Source organism: Aulonocara stuartgranti, assembly GCF_965226115.1.
Source record: "Aulonocara stuartgranti genome assembly, chromosome: 13".
Taxonomy (NCBI): domain Eukaryota; kingdom Metazoa; phylum Chordata; class Actinopteri; order Cichliformes; family Cichlidae; genus Aulonocara; species Aulonocara stuartgranti.
The window spans coordinates 21,544,186-21,561,983 of record NC_138949.1 but is presented as its reverse complement, the minus strand read 5'-3'; the positions used below and the strand labels follow the sequence as shown (position 1 = coordinate 21,561,983).

Here is a 17,798-nt window from a genome sequence, read left to right as displayed (position 1 = left end):
TTCTCCTCACTCTCTGGTGAAACTCCAGAGTGACCCTTACTTGCCCATAGTTATTCCTCTTCTGTTCAGCCCAGGTAGCCTAATAATCCACCCTCCAAAAATAACCTCAGCTCTAACCTTTGCAGAACCAATTCAAGTGGCCCTCTCACTGAATACATTTGAACTTTGCTGCATTTTTGAATTTCTTATCCGATCAGCTCCGTGTGGCTGTCTTGCCGTGCTGCTGGACTCACTTACTCTGCCATTGGAGCACCATCGCAGCGTAAATGTTGAGGCAGCAGACAGGCAGATGAAGAATGAGACTCAGTCTGTGGTTTCACAGAGGGCTAATGATGCCTGTGGTGACTACAGGCTACAGTCAGCCCCCTAACGAAGGGAGCTGTGACACAGCCACAAGGGGTCCCATTTAAGCCAGGCGCACTCTGAAGTGCACTGTAAGCACCCTCCTTTTTTTGCTTGTGGCTAAGTAAATTCTATGGAATGCTATGAATTTAGCAACCAGAGATACTGATGTCTGTAGAGTGCTGTGGTTGATGTTAAAAAACAAGTCCAGCATCAAAGCTTCTGACATGCTGCCAGTAATTGGCCGTGTAATTTGCGGAGGTACCTAAGGAGTCTCCTAAAAATAATTCGCACCTTTTATTTTGTCCAGTTTTACACTTTTGAGATATTTTAGCATTTATCGGTAACAGTGTTGTTATTATTACGTCTGTATTGTTTTGTTGTTGTGCTTTCACCTTGCATACCTCTTCCACATCACGCTGGCTCAGAGATAAAAAGGAATTAGATTAAAAGACGCTGAGACGATCTCATCATCCGCACTGTTAATCTCTGTGAAACCTTTAATTTTGGCCTAATATCTGCCTCCATTTCATAGAGAAAGACTATATAAGTGCATGTGTGCGTGAGCATGTGGCCTTGCATGTTGGTGTGCGCACATGTGTATGTCCATATGTGTGTGGGTGAAGTGGATGATATTGAGTCTGACTTCATAAATCACCCAGACACTGATAAACTCCCCATGCACCCACACACCGCTAATGGGCAACCCTTAAGGAGTGTGAGTGTCTCGTGCGGCGTTTGATTCAACATTTATTAACCCCCTCACACACACTCTCTCCCTCAGATACGACACACACTCATTTGAGCCCCAGAAAGAGCGAGGATATGGTTGGTGGCATCCGTAGCGGTAGCGCAGGGTTTTGACCTGGCCGGGCTGTATTAATCATGGCCAATAGTGGTAAGGTACGTTTTGGCTTATAGCACCACAACAACAACAGCCTCTGCATTTCCTAACATTAGTTTCCCTCTCATAACTTATATCCTGTCTCCAACTCCCTACTTCCCATCTCATATCCTGGCACCCCTCCTCATTATAGAACAATTTTCTGCCCCCACATCAAATACAAACACACTCTGTGCTTCCATCTCCTTCTCTTCATACATGTCGGCTCATAATTCTAATGTTATCGCAACCTGCACCCCTTGGTACGAGGCGCAAGCTTAGTGGGGACTCTGCGCAAGTTAATTCTGCAGCCGCTTCGGTGATCGATAAACAGCTGCTTTTATCCTTCCAGAGAAGTTTGTATGTTTAAAATGAATAAAAGTAAGACTTTTTGGAATGTGTAACTCAGCTGCCAGCCGTGCTCTGTTCCTGGGAACACAGAAGGAGTATCCGGCATGCAGATAGGTAATGTCCAACAGTGAGTCAGAGATAGACGCAGGGATAGATAGCTGGATAGACAGACATTAGACTGGGGCTTGGCTGCACTATCAGGTTTCCTCCCCCTCTGTCTGTCTGCCGGGACAGCCTGGCCTCAGAGGCCCTGACACCGAGGCACCACACAGCCAGCCACGACAGCTGCCACAGCAGCATCTAATACCAACACACTCCATGCTATGCCACGACTACAAAGAGAAATATCGTTTCAAACATGGCATACTTTGATGCTCTTGTAATGATCTTTGTGTTTTGAGAGAGAAAGCGAGGGGACAGAGGATTCGTATGGTGCGCCGTCTATTTTTTTTTTCTTTCTTTCTCGTTTCTTTAGAACAAAGAGACTCCTCTCAACACGAGCAAGTTTAAAACAGTGTTGATGAGATGGAGCCGGATTAAATGAGAACGTAAAAGAAACCCTGAGCGGTATCAGCATGCGAGTGCGCGCGTGTTTGTAACCTTGTATCAGCATGTCATCGTAACCTCGTGAACTCGAGCGTCGGTCTGGGGGTCTCTAATTAGGAACGGCTGATGAACGGCCATACATTACGTGAGAGCGGGGGCCTGTGAGCGTGTATCCCTCTATGTATCAATCTGTGACTGTGCCGGGTGGCTGTCAGAGTGGTAAGGAGAGTGTCTCAGCCTGGAGAAAGTGCAGGTCTAGCCTTGGTCATGTTGACGGAGGGGGCGGCACTTCAGAGGCTCCAGGACCCCATGGCACCAGTCTCCCCAGTCCCCCAGACAGACTGGGAGCATCTGGGCTCTGTCAGCGCCTCTGGCCCCTGCAGACTCCGATCTATATGACGAGGGAGAGGAGTGCATTGGATCAGCGAGAGGGAAAATATGAGCCAGATTCCTCGACTTATGAGAAAAACCCGCGTTGCCAGTTTGCATGTAACACGTGGACGCATGTGTGGCTGCGTTAAGGCCTTATAACAGGTCACAGTGATTAAATTTGTATTATGTGAGATGGGGGGTATTGATTAGCGACTAATGCTGAAAAAGTCCTTTTTAAAAACTGTCCGATTAAGTATTAATTAAAAGTACGCCACGAAAAAATATGCGAAGCCTGTTCTGAGTAAAAACATCAAGATAAGACTGATAGATATCATTCCAGACTTTCCTATGAAAGCGAGCAATGATTTGATCAAGTAGATATAACTCTAAGCTGTGCCACATGAAAACTGATATACACACACTTGCCAAGACTAATTAATCCATACACTAAATTAGGAATATAAATCGCGGTCCCAATTTAACAAGGTCAGCTTTAACTTCTCCCTTTACACTTTTATTTAACTGTGTAGTTGCGGGAAAAAAGAATCCCTATCAATGTGCTTCGCTTATTATGATTGACGATTGATGATTAAGTCCTCCAGCTGACACACACCACCAAAGCCGGTGAGTTGGAATTGGATGTGACACATACACAGTTCTGCGTGTTAGGTAATTCGTTGACGAGGGGCCAAATTCATTTATGGAACAGCGGTATTGGCAGGCATGGACACTCTCTGCAAAAACAACGATAATCACAGAGGTTTGGCGCGGCGTGACAAGGACTCTTCAGGGAAAGGCCCTTACACGCTGCTTTGTTGGCCGTTCCTCCCTAAGATGGAGGGAAACATCCGCCACTGTTCTTAAGATGAGAGGCGCTCAGAGCAGGAGGAAAGAGGTTTATGTAAGGTGCGGAAGGGCTTCATTAGCATTCGTCGAGTCTGTTACAATATCTGAAATGACCAAATTTTTATCAATATAAATTTAACTACTCGCTGCTTTTTTTCGGAGGGAAGAAGTGAGTGATATTCTTTCCTTTTTTCCCTTTTTTTTGGTTCAATTGATGAAATAAAGGCTCTGATAAATCCTCTGTAATGAAACATGAGGGGGACCCTGTCTCAAGTCATTTAATCTCTTTTCACATTCTCCATTTTTTCTGCTAATGAGCCTTATTGACAATCAAACAGAAGCTGTCATCCCCCAGGATGCAACACTCCCAGCCCCTGCGTGTTTGTCATAGTGTCCTGGCAATCAGAGCTGCCTGCAAGACCAGGCTGGCAGTTAGTGGTTCTCACAGCAGCGCTGCCTGAAAATGGCACACTTCCTGTAGAGTTGCAGCTGCCACCTCTGCTACTTCCATTACTTTCTATAGCATGCAGATGTTGTATCAACATTCCCTGCCAAGGGGACTGCAATAACTGTGAGATTCATGCCATGTTTCAGAGGCACGTCAATTTCTCAAGTGGGACAATTAAAGAGGGAAATACAGTACCAGGTTTTTCACAGCCGCTGAAATCGGAAAAGGGCTTTTTTCACGTTTTTTTCCAAAGGGTGGCTGTTTCATAAGGGTTCAGAAATCCACCCGATTTTTACTGCCCTTTTCCTGAGTCGAGCTGTTCTGTGAGCCTTTGTGCGGCAGACCTGTTGTGACCCACAGCGGATATGGAAATGGGGCTAAGGTTTTATGGGCCAAACGGATTGGACACAGTCAAGCTCAGGGGGCATGAATATTGGATGTTATTTCTGCTCCCTTTTTATGTAATCCATTGCCAATACATTATTAATAGATGATATCATATCCAGAACTACTGGACAAAGCACTACAGAGGAGTGCTATGAAAGGAGCTCTATGTGGTGGAGACTGTGGCAGAAAAATACTGTTCAAGTGATATTATTTTATCACTGCAGCCTAGCACTCCCTGACCAGGCAATCTTTATAGTGTAATTTTTGGGCTAGGTGAAGTTCATGGAAGGAAAGTACGGTGAATGCTCTATTTCTACCGCGGGTAAATCCTGCATTTGTGGGTTTGAAATGTACTGAAACATTGATGAAGTATCAAATGACACCCAAATACAAGTTTAATGGATTTTGAAGCACTGGGATACTTTGCTCATCCTTCTTGACTGCAGTGAGTGAAGTGGAAATCTTTGTGAGGATCTAGAGTTTTCCTTCCAAAGCTGACTCCCAGTGTACAGTAGCAGGGGAGCAGTGTCTTATCTGATGTACAGATTTACAGACGGGAGACGGCGCTAATGTGGGTCAGATTCCCAGTTTTGATTCAAATTTCAAATCGTTCATAAAAGGTCACACTCCCTATTTTGAGTTATTGTCATCTCCGAGTTGTGATCTGCAGTAGTGCGGCTTTTATGAGTGGAAGAGGCAGCTTCCCACTCATGTGTGAACTTCACGGGAGTTGCAGAGACTTTTTTTTCCCCTCCACAAAACACATCACTCAGCGGCTTCACAAATCCTGTCTGTCCAAGAGCAAATCCTTAAAAAAGTACTTCTCAGCACTGCCCATCAAGCAGAGAAGATAAAACAAAGCAAAAAAATCTAGCGTCCAGCTTTTTGTTTTACGACCCGTCCGGGTACTGTGCCCATGTTCGCATTACCACATCAATGTGGGATAATGCATTAAGAGTGAACGTATAAGCCTCAATAAGAGTTACATAGAGAGCGGATACGTAAGGTAATATTCCCTTTTTAAGGTCAGTTTGAATTGTTTTTTCTCATGGGAAACGGCAGATTGATAAAGAGCAAACAAAACCTCTTTTCTGAAAGCTTGTCCTCCACGGCCTCAGTGAAGGTTTCATTCCTTTATATCATCCAGCCCAATTCCCAGCATGCACGGCCATTGTGGCTCTTTCAACTGGAGCTCTCCATTGACTGGCTTATTGTCCGGTCGCTCTTTTGTGTGCGCTATCACCAGAGCACAATCTTTCACCTGAACAGCACAGGAGCGCAGCCTGGATATAGTCACGTTAAAAAGAAAAGGAAGGAGAGAGAGAGAGGGGAAAAAAACAAAACAAACTGAGTCACTCGTGTAGTTGCCAGGCGGCGCAATTAACCCCACGCCAGTGAAGAAATGTTTAGTACGTATACTGCGTATCAACTTGTAAAAATCTCAAGTGATGCTTGTTAATAACGCAGTTATTAGTCACGCTTGAGCGGCCCGCGTCACAAAGAGATGTTCAATATTACTGCTCAGGCTTATATTATCGAAAGGAGGTTTTTTTTTTGAAATATAACAATGCACAAGCAGATGTTTGAAGAGTGGCCCTCGGCAACACGAGGCCAGTTAAGATCGATATTGCTTTCAATATTTCTTTCCTTTGACAGATAACCAGTACCGAGGAAAGTCTTGATAAGAGTGGCAACATATGGATGCGGTGAACCTCGCTCTCTTTTGATTGCGTGACCCCTTCACCTTTGCTTGTGTTTGAGAGTGAGGCAGCCACATGGTATGGTGGGGGTCTGTCAGGCTTTGGATGTGGGGCATTATTGACCCAGGATTTATAAATATTTAATGCACACATTAAGATCATGGTGGAGGGTAGCCATTAGAGTTCTCCAATAAAAGAGGCTCTCACGATGATTGAATGTTGTGGCAGAGCCAGTGGCTGATTGTTGGGTACAGGGAAACCTGCTGAGACAATATACTGTACCTCGAGCTCGCCTGCCAGGCTTCAGAGCGCTCAAAACTAAACTTGTCTTTTTTTTTTTTCTTTGATTGCACTTTTACCCTCAGTATTTTTCTTTCTTTGGCTGTTTTTGCTTGGTTTGGTTTCTAAAGAAATGTGCTGTTTGTCCTAACATTTTTTTAAAATAATAAGACACGGCGGTGCGCAGGAGATGGATCCAAACCTGTGTATCTGTGTGGCTGTTGTTATCAGACGCGCTGGATTATCGAGGGAATGATTTAAAGAACAAGGCGGCTGAAAATTAAATAGCTCTTTTTAGCGTATCTGTCCTTTGCGCTATCAGCAGCTCCTGGGCTATCTCCGGTGCTGCCAGATCTGCGCATGCTGTTTGACATAATAAGCTGCGATATGCTGATTGGCGCTTAATTGTGCATTTATGGCAGAGGTGGCCTCGGACAATGTTGCCTTGATGAGAAATTGACATTTTGCGACCTGCTCCCCGCGACCACTCAGGATGGCAGATAAGATGCTCAGTTGTTTTTAAGGAGAACCACTATTCTTCCCTCAAACACTTCTATCCTTCTGTTTGACCCACTTGATGAGTATAGATTTCACCACGGCCCCCTTTCAACGCTCTAACTATAAGAGGTTCAAAACGATACCAGCCCTTATAGACAAAGGATAACCTTGCTCTTTCAATGTATTGATTCTTTATTAACTAGGTGGCTTAATGCAATGAAATGAGGGATTTGAATGAGCCCCATTTGGGGTGTTTTGAATAAAAAGCTTGCACTGTTTATGAATGGCTACAATGAACCTTTGAAGCACCACAGATGCAGGATATGCTGATACAAAGACCAGTAGGAATATGTCACAATGTCAGAGTGCTTTGCTGAAAGAATATGAGTAAAGAGCAGTTTTCATCTTTTATGGATGTTACACTTTTTCCACAGGTGTCAAACAATTATCTCTATAGCAATGTCTAAACACTACATCTTACAGACGAATCACAGGTTTGTCCTCAGAAGTTTCTACTGTCTTTTTCTTGTTCCTGATTGTCAGTTTGTCTGCCAGCCAAACTGTACTTCAAACTGAAGAAGTCCACAGTTGAGTAGCTATTGTGTTTTTACTGAAAATTTTAATAAAACATCGCTTATTCATTTCTGTTTCCATTCCAAATGTTGAACAGTTTTAAATTTGTCTTCCCTGTAAACACAAGTAAGCTATGTGGCAGAGTCATAAGTGGTGAGTAAAAATGACTTCTATACATTCTACAAAACAGAAAAAAATACAACCACAGATGGAGTGTTTTTTTTTTATCTCCAAGGTTGTCCCTCATGCACATTAGTCTCTATTGGATCTTAACAACTATCATATGGGTCACAAACAATTTATTTGACAATACAACCAACAAAGTTTTCTCCAAAATGGTCTGTATAGATAATTTAAAATCAATACAAAAATAAACAATGAAGTTTGACTTCCCCTTTAAAAAATGGACAGAGAGTCTTGACGGAGTAACACAAATTTTGAGGATACACATGAAATATATGCACATTGCATTTCATCAAATACAAAAAGAAAAACAAATGAAGGCAACAGTTCTTGGCTGAATTATCTGTGCTGCATCACTATATTAAGGGCATGACGATTAATACATACATAATGAAAAGCAATATACAAAATTTCAGAGATAAATACATTATTTATAGTTGATATGTTACAAAATTTCCCTCAGTGAGCGCAAGTGTGTATTGGAACAGAAATATGACAATGAACTACTATAGTCCTACATTGTCAATGGATTGTAATTTAGTTTTGGGTTTTTTTTTCTTTTTTTTTTTCATTTTTGTTGATCTAAAAGAACATGAAAAAGACAGATGTATAAATATTTAGCACACGTTTGGCAATATCACAATAGTCTACAATTTTTTTTTTTACCACATATAAAACACATAAGGGAGTTGGAGCTAGGGGGGGGAGACTGCTCCTCATCAACAAGAAACAGACTTCACAGTAGCCTAGGAATGCATTAATATACAGTGCTAGCAAAAAAGTTGAAAAACATGGCAAAACACACTTGCTTAAAAGGAAGCTCTAGACATGGAAGTACATCATATTCATCAACAGAGCAGTGTTTTGTACACATCAGTGTGCTTGTTGAATCAAAGAGGATTTTTTTTTACTTTTGAAGATGATTTCTAGCTACAATAAATTACAAAATTTAAGTTAAAATGCAGGAATGAAACATGATACAACGTTACCCACCCAGCCCTGCCCCTTTTTACTCGTATTTGTTGTACTTTTATGATCGATTTTCTACATTATATATCTCATATATTTTCCAGTTGAAATTCAAACTGTCTTGGCCCCTGTGTATTTTTCTCACACATAAAAATACAAAAAAGTCACATTATAAAGACACACAACTGTTGTGAATCTATTAAAAGAGAGTTGAAACAGAAAACAATTTCTGAGGCAAACAAGTTCATTGGCAAATGTACTGTACATCAGTGTTTTTACTTTACAACCAGATGGTGAGTCCACAGAGTCCCTTCCAGTATTGAGCGTGTGGTTGATTGGACAAATCCGAGACCGAAGCGCAACCCGACAGGTATACAAAATAAACACTTCATCATCCTGTGTCCTCTTCAAGGGTGATAAAATGGGAGGAGGGTGGGGGAATAAACAAAAAAAAATCCCACAGAAAAAAAATATTGTTCATCATGAAATCCTTTTTTTTCTGCAGGCTGTGAAAGTCAATGAAAATTTAAAAAAAAAAAAAGTCTTTCTTTTCTTTCTTTTTTTTTTTTCTTCGTCTTCAAAAACAGAACAAGCGGTGGACTATACATTGCACCAGCCTTTTGCAGTGTGCTGAGGGGGTGCCCTGTGAAGTGGTAGTGGGTAGACTGGTGCTTGAGATGACGAAAGTGCATTTACATTGGAGGGACAACTAGGCCGGACATGGCTGGGGACAAAAAAGAGAGAAAGGTAACGGAGATTAGTTTATTAGGCTAAAGCAGGTATGGATATAAGTATGAAAAACTATTAAAGTGTTGTAATTTAGTGCATGCATGGCGTGTGTGTGTGTGTGTGTGTGTGTGTGTGTGTGTGTGTGTGTGTGCGTGTGTGTGTGTGGCCATCTGACAGTGCGCAAGTGCGTGAATGTAAGCCTTAATGTGCCTGTTTGCGTATGAGCCTGTGAGTGTTTGCCGTGTCCGCCAGCCTGCTGCTGCGTGTCCTCCTAACGGGGAGAGTTTGAAAACCTCCCTCCTGCTCTGACATTTCAGCCCCCAGCACGCCAGTCCTGCTATGTGTGATATTTCTCCTGGCATTGGGGTAATAGCAAACACTGGCCCAGACTCCCAGGAGACACAGCCGTGGTGACGGCAGAGCAACAACACGGTCACTTCCCACAATGCCACAATGCTACAGTACCAGACACCCAGACTCTCCTCTCCGCAAATTCAGTCCTATCACTTCCTTTCCTCCCGTCATCTCTTCTTTATCCTTGACTCTCCAACACCGAGCGGCACATTAGTCCTACGTTTCCCCATTCCCCAAGTTATGCCTCTGCGTCATTATCCAAGAGAGATTAGGCAAGATCAAAGGTAGCTTCCGTTATTTTACCGAGACCATCTGCTTAGGATATCATTAGCAACTGTACCTCACCCTGAGAGTTTATATATTCAGTATTTTCACACGTTTTAACAATTAGGCGACTAGTGAAGTGCTGGGATGATATATTATTATATTGCTCTGAGTATATTTGTAGAGTCATGGTTGAAATGCTTTTAAGTTTGCCAGCGCAGATGATGGCAAGGCATTGCTCATTAATTTCTGCACAACATGTATTAATAAGTATGAACGTGTAGCAAGATGAACTTTAATTTCCCACTTCATTAAGCCCAATGTTATTAATCTTGGGGCACACACTACGGCTAAGCTTGTTTTCAAAGCAATCATGTTGGTCATGACACATGCACAAAACCTAATAAACATAATTACTAAAACAATTCTGGGAAGGTCTTTTCCTGCGACATCAGAGGGGATCATTTGTATGAAAGGGCAACAAGGATGTATGTTTGTGTGAATGTTGGCGAAGACGCGGGATGAAGCTTGCGCTCCTACGCTTGTGCGTGTGTGCAAAGGCATGCTCTGCGTGAGTGTGTGCGTCCGAATGTAAACTGAAAGGTGTAAATTGGCCTGTCAAAATGCATATATTTGTAATGATTAATCCCTCACCAAACCGGACAGAGGCCTGAGCAGCGGTATCTGACCAGTAGTCCGTAGGGAAGGGATGAGGGGGTGAGGGGGGCTCACCTTGCAGTCCGTTGCCGTTGGCGCTGGTGCAGGAGGGGGGTGGGGAGGCCTGGGGTCGGACCACAGGGGCGAAGGCGCTCTTTTGTTTAACTGTGGAGACGATAGGGAAGGAAAGGAAAGGAGGGAGGGTAAGAGTGAGAACGTGCTGTGAGTAGTGCTCAAGAGGGAGAGGGCAGTTAAGGTAAGGCTGGGATAGTATTACTGCCAGGGGGGATACACGATCAGTACTCACAGGCCCCTACCATCAACATCTTGCCCAGTTGAACAAACACAGGTGGCAAACGGTGAAAGACAAAATGAATATTTCTTTGATTCTAAGCTGCGCGCGTGTTCTCCAAAGTGCTAAAACTAAACAAGCCCCCGTGAATAACCGGTAATATATTATCACCATCGGTAATTTTATAAACCCCCGTCAGAAATGATTCATAGAAGTGAAAACGAATGTGGGAGCTGGAATTAAATCAGCAGCAGCTTAGTGCTACTACAGCGTGCGATAGTGGCAAGCTACTCACTTCCATATGGGGAGTTGGCAGAGGATCCGTTGAGGAACCCAGGGGAGCTTGGCACTCCCAGGTTCATACCGGCATTGCCGTAGCCATTCATGCTGTTGCTGACGGTGTTGTAGCTCGACTGCTGTGGGGTGCTGCTGGAGATGTAGCCCCTGGGGGACACGCTGCTGGTGTTCCGGCTGTAACCCACTGAACAACACAAGAAAAAAGGAGAGGGATATTTTTTTAATGTATGTGGAGTGTTTGCTAATTACAGTAAAAAAAAACAATGGAGTTTTGCTGTTGCAGTAAAATTTTTATATTAACGCATGCTGCGGATGCTAGTTTAATAAGAAGAGAACTTGACATGTTAATTGGACCCTTTTTTAAAAAAAACCCAGCGTTCAGACATAATTCCTGTTCAATTTTCTTACTTTAATAAGAAAAAGGAGGGAAATGTAACTATTTCTCATTTTCCTGCAAACCCCTTGGAATACCCTCAAGGGCCCACCTCCAGGTCCCCGCACCCCACTTTGGAAACCCACCTGAATTGCAGAGCCGTATCCAAAATCTCATACCTTGGTCATTTCCTTGTGACTCAGACACATTGACTGCTAGTTGGCTGCTGAAGGAGTTGACTCCCATCATGCCGTGGGAGGCTGTGTTAGCGAGAGAGGGGATCTGGTTGTGGTTGCGGGGAACGCTGTACAGGGCCTCTGCGATGTCAGCTGCCCTCTTCAGAATGATCTCCTGAGAAGCACAGGGGAAGGTTTTGTTATTTATGTTGTTGTTTTTTGCTTTTTCTTTATAGCTGTGCTTTTTCTTTGATGCATGGTTCATGACTATATGGTTAACTCACAATGCACGTAGCCTACATTGTTCCAGATATAGTGGTAAAAATACCCTTTGGTGATACTAAATTGTTTCTTACTTAGCAGAGGTACAAGCATGCTTAAATTAGCTGTGTGGACACGGACCTGATTGTTGTGAGGCATTCCATACAGGGCTTCAACGAGATCAGCCGCCCTCTTCAGTAACACCTCCTGATGAGGAAAGCAGTGGGAGTAAATGTTAAAACCTAAAGAGATTACATTGGAGAGCCCAGTGGTACGTACAGTAACAGAAAATATCAAAAGCAACATTGCGCAGCAGGGTCGCGGGGAGCTTTAGAAATGTTTACATATTCAAACACTAAATAAAAGCCACCTTGATTTAAGAGGCACTAGAGCTGCATTTATATGGCACTACCATTTTACTCCTTCCAACCATGCAGAGCAGTGAATAATGTTCCCTATCTTAATTAAACTGGCATAGTCCTTTAAAAACAACACCTCACCCCTGATTCTGGGCTTCACGTTTGCTCCAGAGTTCACCGCTGAGTCCCCTCTCTTCAGAACAATAAAGTGAATTAGCTCTGGGTTAATCTAGTTCTGTTGTAATGACATTAAGGAATTTTTCAATTAACCTCTTTGACTGGCTGTTGCAAAGGACTTCACAAATGACTTCCCATCCAGCAAGAGCTGGGTGCTTGTGCCTTGGGGACACGGATGCTCAGGATGTGGTCTTATCCATGTCTGCATGCTTGCCCCCGCTTGACAATGCGGATTAGCTGTGTTGCTTTGGCTCTTAACACTGAAAATGAGTTGGCCCCGGATCCCGTTCCCCCCCACTCTCTTTCGGGCTTTCAGCAAGGTGGGGTTTGGCCCGTTTGTGTATCTTTATCTGCTCTTTGAATTCAGCACTTACAATTAAATCCCTCTCAAGCAACCAGGCTGCTCTCTTTGTTTTCTATAATACAGAAGGCAATATGCTCAATGAAAAATCCTCTCCTCCTTTTAGAGTGCATATAATCTGACAAAGGCAAGTTGCAGACACGGCTCTCGCGTGTGTTTTAAAACGCTCGCTTGTTGTCACCTGCTGTAGAGCAGAGATTTGTCGCCTGTGCTGTTAGAACCCTGGTTAAAAGCAATGCAAATCTGTCACCAGAAACATCTCAGATGGCGCTTGTTTTCTTCCCACATTCGCTGTGTTTTCTTTTGCGGGCCCCGGTAATTTGTCTGAAGTGTTCCATCACTTGGCAATAGCAGTGTGGGATTAAGACGGCAGCTGCCATAAATGAATGTAAACACAGCCTTCGCGCCTTCAAACAGCGGCCTCCAAGACTTGGCCTGCATTTCCAAGGCACAGCGTATGTAGTGTGTATGGAGCGTGTGTATGGGCCCTTTCATCCAGAGGAGCATATCTACCACAGTCCTTGATTTATCAAGATGAATCACTGTAGAAGCCACTTCCAGCGTATGCCATGCTCTCTTATAGAAACATATCGCTTAATCCACCCCAAGTTACCGGATGGGTGGCTCTTAGAATGGGCATTTACCTCTGAAATTGGTGTGTATGCTCAACGTTGCATGCATCTAGTTTGCATACAAATAAAGAATTATGGTTGTCGTGAGGCAGGTAGACTAAATGAGAGGACCAGCTGTCTTGATGTGTTCTCATCAGGCAGAACAGATTTCTCTCTCTCTTGCTGAGTGAGATAAAGTGGTTTTCTTTCTTTTTGTCTGCAGTTAATAATTACCAATAATCTATTCTATCATATTTCAAGATCTCCTACATGGCTCTCAATTTTAAACAACAATTAAAGCAATTAAGACTGTCGCGTTTGCAAGCCATGTTTCATTCTCTGTAAAACGTCCTCTCCCTCCTTGTCCATATGGTACTTTGCAGCAGTGACATAAGGAGAGCTTGGAAAAAGGAGGGAGGAAAACGATATTGCCTCTCATCCTTAATCTGTCGTTTACCGCGTGGTGTCTTAACTAACCAAGTTGACTCGCAGGGCTATGCTTAAGTGGCAACCTAGTCATATCCGAGGATGATGAGAAGTGCTGCACCCAATCAAGGAAGAAGTTTGTTTTCTTCTGACGAGACGCTTCCATGCGTATCAGCTCACGCTGTGAATACGATTAACACGGAATAGTGTTCTGAGGGCATTTCCATGTAAATCTCAATACTGCTCCAGCATAAGTGTAATTGGCTTTCTTGTCATGGAGACATATCAGAACACACCATGTTAAATTGAAACAATTAAAGGCTTCAAATGATTTCTGTTGTTCTGTGACAAATGCGTGACAGATTCCTTCTATTGTTTGCCATGCTTTGCATAAAGGTCTCGTGTTCCGCAACTGTCTAAATGGGACTGCTCAGATAACAGATCACCTAAGATTTAGGAGCCGTTTTATGTTATTGCTGAGAAAAAAGGCGACCAGGGGGTGGGGGTGGGGGGGGGAAGCCATATCAAATGATGTGTTATAAAAAATATCTAACAATAAGGAGATGTGGTCTAAAATGGCCCAAATGTGATTCTTCAAGCAGTAGATTAACATGGATGTTGTATTTATATTATCACAGTTAATAAAAAAGGGCCTAGGTTATGTAGCTTGGAGTGCTAATGCCATTATAAAACTGTAAGGCAATTACTCTGTTAGCTCTAGCCTGAGGTAATGAATGCATTTAGAAGCATAGGGCCATTAGATGAAGGTACTTCAAAGAGCACAGGAAGAGAGATTCATTTAAATACATGGGTAATTGCTTGACATGAACACATTTGTAATATTTTCTCCTTGTGGATTACACAAAGAATTGGAAAAGAATGGGCTTATGCTCATTTTGGGAGGAAAGAAAAGAATCCAAAGCAATCAGCTTAATAATAAAACAATATTGAGTTTCCACTTTTAATTTCATAATGAATCTAATTTGTTACAGAAGAGAGAAATTGAGTGTGATATAATGTGATATCCAGTCTATTTGTCCATTACTGCCAGAGGGCACAAAATGGTATTATAAATTGTCTTTTTTATATTATGAATAGAAAATTGTTTTATAACAAGATCTTAAAAGGGAGGGTGAATTCCAAAGTCTCTCTTCACTTAACGCAATGCCCGCAAACCAATCTCCTTTCTCATCACTTGACTGCTCACACTTATTACTTTCATATTCACCCTGGACTTTGCATTGAATTTTTATATCTCCACTCCTCCCACAGGGTCAGACTGTCATCTACGATGTTGTCTTAGAATTACGAGGTAAACTTCAATCAGAGGCAGCTTCCCCCCTTTTTTCTCTGTGTAGCAACAATATTAGCGTGCATCCCTTGCTATCCATGAGCACTCCCATATTGGCTTTCTGTCTCCTTACAATTACCACGTGTCTTACTGGTCCCAGGGAGAAGGCTGGTGGAAATCAATAGTGGAGTAATATTATCAACTGGAGGGTGAAGTCATGGGAGGGGGGAGTAGAGGTGGTGAGTGGGCTTGGTGTCGATTTGCCTTTCTGCTAATGCACACCGCGCGTCCTCCAGCTTTATCTTCTTTTTATAGAGTCTCCCTACCTCACCTGCACCCTGTAATGGCTGTTCTCTATATGCCGTTTCTGTTCTCATTCCAAATGTACATGCCAGCCTCGGCCCGCCGTGGGCTGTTTTATTGGGAATGTGCTTTTGACCCCGAGAGCTGACCCTCAGATGGCAAGCTTAACAATGACGAATCACTTGGTGGGATCATTTACATGCCCCCTGAACCCCATATTTGGGTCCATTAGAGAGCAAATCAAATATTTATGTTGTTTATTGGAAGTGCAGGGTTTCATCTCACTCTGTGATTGTTTCATGCAAAGGCTGGGAGACCATGCTATATTAAGTATGCGCACACCCAGGAAACTAATCTTGGGTTCAGTGTCAAAATCTGTCTCAGAGCCAACAACACTTTGTATTCAAGGAAAAAAAGAAGCGAAAGAAAAGAAAGGGAAAAAGGGAGGAGGGTTTCTCTGTAATAAAGCTGTGTTAAACACTGTTGCTCTCTTTGTTCACAAGATGTGGATTTCACAAAGACACTGGGTGACTTTATAAAATAAAAACAGTGCAGCTAGACTGACCTGTGATGCCTGCGGAGATAGAACGAGTCATGTGGATATGAAAGGGTAAGTGTACTTTACCTTTTGGTCTACGTTTACAGTTGAAATTAGAGTAACATTTCATGTCTAGGTGTTGTTTCCTGTCTCCACAGGGACTGGGTCTAATTGAAACACTTCATATACTGAACCAGGGACTAGCTGTGATGTTCCATTTCTCCACATTGCCTTGGTCAAATGTCTATAGCTACCACACAGTCTGTTCTTTATTAAATTGTCCGTTGGACATTAATGATATTGCGGTGTAGCATGCTGGGATTTAATAGATAAGGTCTTTAAAGGTTTTACAGTATTATTAAAACTCTGAGGTGGCCTCCACTTTACTGCGTGCCGAGGGGTTTTGAAAGTACTAATCAGTCATATTATTACACTTGACACATCTGGAACGTCAGTCATCAAAATGGTTACTGGCAGGGTAGCAATTAGTGAAAACACACAGATAGATTTTATCAATCGGAAATGGAAAGAGCGCAAGAATCAAAGGGGAGAAAAAGAATAAAAGAATCAAAGCGGTTCTGCAGGGGAGGGTTTTTTTCTCACTGTTTGCACCCAAGTTTTCGTGCTCAGGTCTTTCAATATGCCAGCGTCTTTATGTGCCACACCGGTGTGTATAAAACTGATGTGGCTTTCAACTCCTTCACCAAGGTTCAAAAGAAAACAATAAGAAAGCCAAAGCATAATAACATGCAGTCTTTGTCTATTAGCCGCAGTAAGACTAGGGGGTTTACGGCACAGGGTTCTGTAAACAAAAGATTAAACCAAATCGAGCTGCAGAAAATGAAAGGAAAACATGAGTGGGGTAATGAGGGTGCAGACGTCGTTTCTGACCAGATTACCATCTCCACAGACTACTGGAGAGGAAAACGCCTGATTGAGCTATTTTACCACACAGAGAGTTTACGCCTCTCTCCACACACAAAACCAATAGCATTATCACGCTGGTTAGTGGGTAAGCCACATATGTGAAGAAAATCTGTTAGAGTTTTGGGTCATACTGCTCTGCTTGGTTGTAATGTTGTTTTGTTTATTTGTCGAAGAATTATAACCCAGACCGCTCTGTGTCATTATGGTTCTTTTGGTTTTCAGTGCAGCAGAGACACTGTACTGACCTTTGGTAACCTCTCAGGGTCGCCGGGGTGTCTGGGGATGACTTTCTGCAGCCTCTGGAACCCATAGTCGATGGTTGGCTCATTCAGGGCTGAAAAAAAGACGAGAGAAGGTGAAAATTAGAGCGTTGTGGGGGCTAAACTAATTGAGAAATGAGTTAGAGTTTACAGTAAAATAGTCATTTCCAAATCCAAACCTCAAGGGCCAGACAGTGTTTTATACGACACAAGTTCCTCTGACACTTGTGCCACTAAGTGCTATTCCATTAAAAGCCATGATGACCTACATCAGTCTGAGGATTCTTCAGAGGGGCCCTCCCCCTTTTTATCTGCTTGAGAATATTGACTAAAGCAAACTACATAACGGCGGTCTTTTAATCTAACAGAGCCTTAATAATCTGTGAAAGGCTGTCCACACATTGATCTAGTGTAAGTTGCCGTCATTTCACCCTTCTGCACCAACTGTACTGCAACACTGGCCGTGTGAAATACGGCAGCAGATCCCATGGAGCCATTAATCTCTCCCACCCCTCAAATAGTAATCTGGGGCATGAAGCATATTGGGCGATGAATCAGAGGCACAAAGTAAATGAATCATAACCCAGACTTTGGTGAGAGCAGGGCGTTTTATGTCTGACAGTCCTAATGGGTAATTGAAGGTTTCCTTACAGCTCCGCCTGATTCTAAACAATCATGTGTACACTCATAGGCAGGACAAGGCGAGGGAGGCAGGGCAGAGGAGAGAAGGAGGGGAGGAGTGGAAGAAAGGAGGAGAGCAGTGTA

General features: G+C 43.0%; 1 protein-coding gene across 8 annotated transcripts in view; it reads right to left on the bottom strand.

Annotated features, from left to right (window-relative positions):
- Positions 1-7,047: 7,047 nt before the first annotated feature.
- LOC309720160 (transcription factor COE3) overlaps positions 7,048-17,798 on the bottom strand; it is a 67,623-nt gene continuing 56,872 nt past the window's right edge. For 4 of the 8 annotated variants that reach the window (XM_082556784.1, XM_082556783.1, XM_082556785.1 and 1 more), the window contains exons 11-16: positions 17,019-17,107; positions 11,922-11,987; positions 11,523-11,694; positions 10,969-11,154; positions 10,379-10,546; positions 7,048-9,101 (exon numbers count right to left, since the gene is read on the bottom strand). In XM_082556784.1, the coding sequence (XP_082412910.1) occupies positions 9,070-9,101; positions 10,379-10,546; positions 10,969-11,154; positions 11,523-11,694; positions 11,922-11,987; positions 17,019-17,107 (713 nt within the window). In that variant the 3' untranslated portion in view covers positions 7,048-9,069. The remainder of the gene's footprint in view (positions 9,102-10,378; positions 10,547-10,968; positions 11,155-11,522; positions 11,695-11,921; positions 11,988-17,018; positions 17,108-17,798) is intronic. The other 4 variants (XM_082556788.1, XM_082556787.1, XM_082556789.1 and 1 more) reach the window with 1 other exon arrangement.